At 46.1% G+C, this 7753-nt stretch overlaps 1 protein-coding gene across 1 annotated transcript; it reads right to left on the bottom strand.

Moving 5' to 3' along the window:
- Positions 1–9: 9 nt before the first annotated feature.
- Positions 10–7744, bottom strand: LOC129685645 (uncharacterized). Its single transcript, XM_055619155.1, has 2 exons — positions 7306–7744; positions 10–1970 (listed from the first exon to the last, which is right to left on the bottom strand). Exon 2 carries the CDS (start codon positions 1913–1915, stop codon positions 299–301), a length of 1617 nt encoding a protein of 538 aa, XP_055475130.1. The 5' UTR covers positions 1916–1970; positions 7306–7744; the 3' UTR covers positions 10–298.
- Positions 7745–7753: the final 9 nt, after the last annotated feature.

Genomic DNA, 7753 nt, shown 5'->3' with positions numbered 1-7753 from the left:
AGCAGGAGACCGGCGCCACCTTGTAGTGGCGGGAGCGGCTCCCGACATCTCCCCCTTTTTTATTAATTAAAGGCCATTTCAACCAGAAAAATTAACACACCATGAGGTCACCGATCAGCCTGCTGAGCCAACAGCATCAGCGATCAAGGAGTTTACACAGTGTAGGAGACCCTCTGCACCCTTAGCCCCGTGCAATGGGAACCCGAGCCCTGGGGAGTGCAGAGGTCTGTCCAGAACAGCATCCCGGTGCAATGGGAACCTGTGCCCTTCAGGGGTGCCATAAGTTCTAGACAGAGTCTCAACGGTTGAGCAAGTTAAGCCAAACTTGGGGGGATGCCCCCTGTTCCACAGCCAGCATAGCCTGCACCATGGCCACATTTTTAAGATGTTGTTGTCTCTTGAATCTGCAGAGCAACCAAAAACAGAGGAGCAGTCCTGCAAACAGGGTTACTCCAAACATTCCCACTCCAACCCACTCCTTAAAATAGGAGAGGGCGGAGGACACCCAATTAAACAATCCTTGAGTAATGGAAACGTCTAGGCGAGTGGAATTAATTTGAACAATTGCTAGGCGTAATTTTCTTATTGTCTCATCAAATTCGGCGGACCAATTAGATTGCAGCAAACGAGACAATTCTATGGATAAATTTGCAGCCCTAGTAAACCTGTTATATGGAACAGAAGTTACACAAATTCCTGGTAATGTAGTTTCACATCCCAACTGAGCCAGCTGCCACAAAATCTCTAGCTGTTCTTGAACCAAATCAATACGTTGATTAACTATCATTAATCCTCCTTTTAACTGATTGTTCATGGAAGCCTGTATATCTATCGCTTCACTAACTGATGCTGACAAATTATTGAGGGTATGAGCCGTGGCAACCTGGCCATTTAATGCTAAGGCTGATATAGTCAGGGAGGCTCCAACCGCCGCAGTGGCTATAATAGCCACTATTGCTGCGGTGATACCAAAATCACGCTTTTGACGAAATAGGGCCAAAGGACTACTAGTCCTCACTGGAATAGGCAGAAAACGGGGCATGCGGGCTACAGTAGCCAAGTCATACTCACTAGCATTCCAACACAGAGCATAAAAACATCCAGTATAATTACAAACTGTCCAAACAAATGGAGGCCAAACACAAACTGGGGTGGGCTCCACCGACTTTAGTCCTCCTAATTCCGTCGCGGATATGGATCCAGGTCTGACATTTGCAAGCAGAGTGGTAGTAGCTGTCGCTCCACCCAAAATGGTGACCATGGGTGAGAGATCTGTGCAACTGCCACCAACACCACACAGCAGCCAAATATTAAAGGGATTGGTGGGGTAATTCCAGGGACTCATTTCGGTGTAATTTCCATACCCTTCCAAGGGTGAAAAGGTAAAGAGTCCATTTTCGAGCAGATGCGCTCTGCGACCCTGACAGCCCGTCCATGGGAAAATAATTGAAGAGTCCGCATGCCGGCCAGTGCAGAAGGGGGCGTACTGAGGTTGGTGCTTTCGTTCATTGCTCCCATAAGATGAACCGTGCTGTGGCCACCATCCAAAAAGGACCGTAGCATTAGCTGAAGATGTACGATTCCTGATGGTCTCTTTTCCTAACTTGGCATAAGAAAAATTTCCTAGCTTTATACATGAGTCAGCATGAGTCTGGTTGGTTGTAAAACAAAGACTGCCGTTATTTGGCTGGGTGTTGTTGTCTGGTATAGGGGCTATGTCCTGAGACATTGGCAAATATGGTAGCCCAATGGAGTCATTGGTGGTAAAGAAACGGGGGAAGACTTGTGCATCATACATGACTGGCATTGGTCGTGGGAATGTTGATAGGATCCCCCAGCGGAACTCCTGGGTCTCCACCTTCAGGTCCATCTGCACTCCGCTCAAGATCAGGATCAGGGTTAAGATCAGGCTCATCTTGCTTGACCACTCTGGTCAGCCGCGCTGGAACCCAAATCGGATTTTCTTGGTCCTGTGGGAAAACACAAACAGCTCCCCTGGATCTTATTACAATAGGATCCGGTCCTTTCCATTGATTATCAAGCACATCTTTCCATTTTACCAGCTCATTTGAGGAGGCATGGTCAGCATGTCTGTCTGCAGCAGACCGCCCACACGAATCCAATTTCAAAAAATTTAAAGTAAATAAAGCAAGGGATATGGTTGCTTTCTGTCCCATTGTAATGGGGCAGAGTCCCCCCTTCTGTTTTTGCACATAAGTCTTTAAAACACCATTTGCCCGTTCTACCATGCCTTGCCCTTGTGGATTATAAGGCAATCCTGTTACATGATGAACTTCCATTTTTTGGCAGAACTGTTGAAAAACCTTAGATACATAAGCAGGGCCATTATCAGTTTTTAGCTGACGTGGCTTGCCCCAGGCTGCCCAGGCCTCCAGACAGTGGGTAGTGACATGAGCCGTTTTTTCTCCTGACAGGGGAGTGGCATGAATCACTCCTGAGCATGTATCAACAGATACATGTACATATTTAAGTCTGCCAAAGGCAGGAACATGAGTAACATCCATCTGCCAAATATGTAATGGCTTAAGACCTCTGGGGTTGACTCCAATGTTGGGTGATGGCCGAAACTCCGCGCAACTGGCGCATTTTAAAACTATCTCCCGAGCTTCTGCGCGAGAGACGCCAAATCTCAGCCTGAGCGTATCAGCTGGAACATGATACAATTCATGAAAGGAGGTGGCATTTTTTACAGGATTTAATGCAAGACAAATTGCTCTGGTAGCCTTGTCTGCTAAATCATTAGCTCTTGTCATAGGTCCAGGCAACAAAGTATGAGCTCTCATATGCTGTATGAAGAAAGGATTTGCTCTATTCCTAATAATATGTTGTATCTCATCAAATAATATTGCCACAGTACTTTTAGAAGAAATCAATCCCACTGTCTCTAGAATTTTTACTGCTCCCACCACATAGTGTGAGTCAGAAACAATATTTAAGGGCTGAGAGAAGTTCCTTAGAACTTCAGCCACTACTGCACATTCAACCAATTGTGGGGAGGAAAATGAAAACTGCTTTTGAAATGATTGTCCACCCACAACATAACTCCCTATGCCATTTTTTGAGCCATCAGTAAACACATCAATAGCCCCTACAATAGGTTGGCTTTGTGTAACTCTTGGAAAAATAAATGCATTAGTTAAAGAGAAGTGCAACAATGGATGTTTAGGATAATGATTATCTATATTACCAGTAAAGGTGCAGCGAAGAATTGCCCACACATCCAAAGTGGCACATAACACCCCTACTTGATGAGCGGTGTATGGCACAAAAATAGATGCTGGCTCACAGCCAAAATGAGTCAGGGCTGATTGAACACCCTTTAAGGCTATTTCTCCAACTTGAGTTGGGTAATGACTTAACACCTTTCCTGGAGATGTCTGAGAATGAATCCAAAGCAAAGGTCCCTGCTGCCATAGGACTGCGGTGGGTTGCTGTGGTGATGGGATAATGCATAAATGGAATGGACTGAAGGGGTCCAGCCGAGTTAAAGAGGCTTCCTTAAGCCTATCTTCCACCTTAGTTAATACTTCAGCAGCCTCCGCTGTAAGCTGCCTACTAGAGGTAATGGCTGAATCTCCTTCAAGGATGGCAAACAAAGGCCTAAGTTCTGCAGTAGTTAAATTCAAGTAAGGCCTTAGCCAATTAATATCGCCCAAAAGTTTTTGAAAATCATTAAGCGTGTTGAGCACATCTCTCCTAATGGTAATCTTTTGAGGTCTAATGCATCTAGGATAAATAGTTGAGCCAAGGAAATTACCGATCTCTCCCTCTTGTACCTTTTCAGGTGCTATGTACAAACCCTTTTGTTTTAGGTTAGCGGACAACATCTCAAATGCCTGTTGCAGTAATGCTTGCTCAGCATGGCATAGCAAGATGTCATCCATATAATGACATACCTTAATAGCAGGGAACCGATTTCTAACTGGCTGAATAGCGTTGGCCACATAGAGTTGGCACATGGTTGGACTATTGGCCATTCCCTGAGGTAAGACCTTCCACTGATACCTCTTATCAGGTTGTTCATGATTTACACTAGGCAAGGTAAATGCAAACCTAACTCTATCCTGATCGTGTAAGGGAATAGAGAAGAAACAATCTTTAATATCTACCATTACCAAATTCCAGTTCGCAGGAAGGGTAGACAACAATGGTAGGCCTCTCTGAATTGGCCCCATAACCTGCATTTGTTTATTTATAGCTCTTAAATCATGCAACAATCTCCACTTTCCAGATTTTTTCTTAATGACAAAGATGGGAGTATTCCAAGGTGACTGTGAGCACTCAATATGGCCATGGCTGAGCTGCTCTTGAACTAGCTGCTCAGCTGCTGCAAGCTTTTCAGAGGTTAAAGGCCACTGAGGAACCCAAACTGGGTCCTCTGTAGTCCAGGGAATGGGAATCGCCTCCTCAGTGGCCCCTAGGAAAAACCCAGGCCTGTTCTATCTTTCTTTTCCGAGGTTGGGATAGGGCTAGTGCGTCCTTGCAGGCATTTACCCAGTCCTTTACCTGGAACACATCCCATGTTCTTCATTATTTGTTGACTTTGAGGAGAGTATTCATTAGTTAAGGTAAAATCCAATTGTTGTAACACATCCCTTCCCCATAAATTAATGGGAAGAGGTAGCACATAAGGAGCGAACATGCCCCTTTTTCCTTCCTCATTTTGCCAATGCAAAGTCTTCGCACTCTTTTGAGGAGCATTTTCATATCCCAACCCTTGTAGGGATTGAGATGATAGAATAAGAGGCCATCGCGACGGCCACCAAGTTTTAGAAATTATGCTGGTATCTGCTCCAGTGTCCAATAGACCTTGAAAAGTTTTCCCTTCTATTATCAAACTCATCATAGGGCGTTCTTGCATACCCAATGACAAGAACATATGCTGTCCTCCCGAGGAACCAAAGCCTTTTTCTCCTCGAGTAGTTTTATCACTTGGGAAGTTCTGATGTAAACTGGGTAAGATCAAAAGTTGGGCCACTCTGTCCCCAGGCGAGATGGCACTAATCCCTCTAGGGGAGGAACATAACATTTGAATTTGTCCTGTGAAATCTTGATCAATGACTCCTGGATGAACTTGCAATCCTTTTAAGGTGGCAGATGAGCGGCCAATTATCAGTCCCACTGAACCCTCTGGCAAGGGGCCTGCTAAATCTGAAGGTATAGGCTGACATCCCATTATAGGTGTCAATACTGCTCTGGTGGTGGCACGCAAGTCCAATCCTGCTGATCCGGAGGTTGCTCTCCGGATGGAGTCATCTTCACAAACCCTTTTGATTGGTAGGGTGTCTGCTGGATGGCCCCATACATTTGTCTTGGGCCCTGGGGTCGGGGGCCCCTGTTCCCGTTTTTTGGCTGCTCAGTAGAGCGCTCCGGAAGGGGCCTCCCCTGATTGTCCTTAACAGACCTGCATTCATTTGCCCAATGCTTTCCTTTTTTACACCTTGGGCACAACCCTGGCTGTTTGACAGGCTGAGCATTAGGGGTCGCAGTTGGCGCCCGACACTGCCTTTTCATATGACCCATCTTTCCACAATTAAAACACTTTGCATTTGCAGCCTTCTGAGCTGATAATACCGCAGCTGCGATGCCCTGATTAGACAGTGGACCTCCTATCTCTCTGCACGCTTTCATCCAAGCGTTTATTCCTTTTCCTTTCCAGGGAGTAATGGCATTCCTACACTCCTTGGTACATTGCTCAAAAATTAATTGCTCCACAAACGGTATTGCGCCCTCAGGGTCCTCAAATATTCTTCCTGCTGCTTCCATCATTCTAGCCACAAAGTCTGAAAAAGGCTCTGTAGCTCCTTGTATAATCTTTGTCAAATTTCCGGTAACCTGTCCCTTATTTGGTAAACTCCTCCAGGCACGAACAGCTGCCTTGTTGATCTGTTGGTACACCTCAGCAGGATACATTGACTGATTAACAACCCATTGACCTTGACCTGTAAGCATATCATAATTCCATTGAGGGTGCTGATTAGTTGCATTCTGCCTAGCCTGAGCCATGCATAATTCCTGATAAATTGCTCTCCAATCAAGATATTGACCCATAGAGAGACATGCCTTCACGGTATTATTCCAGTCAGCAGGAGTCATAGCATCAGCAGCTAGCCTCTCTACCAATGCCAAGGTAAAAGAGGCACTGATACCATACGTCTGTACTGCCTCCACCAATGTCTTTAGTTGTTTCAAATCTAGAGGAGCATATTGCCTCTGATTTTGAGCATCTTCCCATACAGGAAATGCTGCTTGTATCTTTCTAACTTCCTTTTCAGGAATGCGTGACGGCCTTCCTCCTGATCCTGTGTGTTTTTCCACTTCCTCATAGGGAGGAGCTGTTGTACTGCACTTAAAAGCTACAGAGCCACGCCTAGGTGAATAAGGCGGGACGGGGCCATATCTCTCTTCCTCATATTTTGCAGCTTCCTCATCTAACTCTGCCTGCTCAGCAGGGTCAAGACCCGACTCCTCAGAGTCAGATGACTCCTGCTCATCCTCCCCTTCAGAAGAAGATGATAGAGTGCAATTTTTGAACTCAGTGAGGAGCGGATATAATTTAGGTTTTTCATCCTCATCTTTTTTTTCTTGCGGGGTTGGTAAGAGTTGCAATCTTTTTGCCTTATCTTCAAGCTCCTCTTCCTTCTTTGCAAGTTGTGCTGCCCTTTTTTCTAACTTAGCTAGCTTGGTTAACACATCCTTGTTCTCATGACTTTTCTTTTCTTTTTTCTTAGAAGGCTTCTTCCTTTTATTAGCCTCTTTACCCTTTTCAGCTTCTGATACACTATCCTGATGGTCTGACAAGACCCGCTGGCCTTCCTTGATCTTTTCCTTGCACCTCTCATCCTTAATGCACGATTTGAACAATTTATACAGTGGCCATACCCCTGGTCTTAGGGTCCCCTGTTCCTTTTCTCGTGTCAGATCCCCACTTAGCTTGCTCCATGATCCTTCCGTAAGGGACCCGGAGAGAACGAACCAGGGAGCCACTCGATCTACTTCTTTGAGAAAGTTCTGCAACACCCGATCTGGGACCTTAAGCTCCTTCTGTTTCAACAGCGCCCGCGCTGCTTCTAGAAGCGGCTTATTCCATTGCTCCTTTATCTACAGGGGAGGGTGTGGCAACTCAGTTATCTACTTGAGGATTACAGCCAAATTATGCAGTGTCGCAAAAAGGACGAATACAAACCGTATCCCGTTTCCCACAATTAAGACACAGACAACAGAAAAGAACGAAAACGAGACTAACAACGAGAAACGGAATCACCCAGACCACAGAAATCATACCTTGCTGAAAAGTCTCCGGAGTTTCTCAGGTCACTGGCTTGGATCCTCTTTCCGACGAGCAGTCGGGGTCCTCAAAGCTGTCCCTCTACCCGGGTTCGGCGGCTTCCCGGGTTTCGGCACCACTTGTCGCGCGCAGCCTTCGCCGATAAGGATGACGCGGCAACCGAGGAGTGTCCAGCAACAACTTTATTGTTACAGCTCTTTTAGCAGATGGTGAAGGAAGGACCCAGACCCCGGGTTGTGCTCTGCTTAAATAGCCAGTCAAGGCGACGTGTTCGTCTGTGATTGGTGCTCCACACAAAACCTGATTAGCATATGATCCCTAAGTGGAGGACCACATAAGCCTACATTAGCATAAGGTGGCACATGCGCAGATCGCAAAGCCTTTGGCGGGAACCGCTCCCGCCAAAGCAATGCTGGCAAGAAGAACCAGGAAGCAGGAGACCGG

Source organism: Psammomys obesus, unplaced genomic scaffold (assembly GCF_907164565.1).
Source record: "Psammomys obesus unplaced genomic scaffold, mPsaObe1.curated_primary_1811, whole genome shotgun sequence".
Lineage (NCBI taxonomy): Eukaryota > Metazoa > Chordata > Mammalia > Rodentia > Muridae > Psammomys > Psammomys obesus.
The sequence above is the reverse complement of the archived record's forward strand: the minus strand, read 5'-3'. Positions and strand labels throughout refer to the sequence as shown.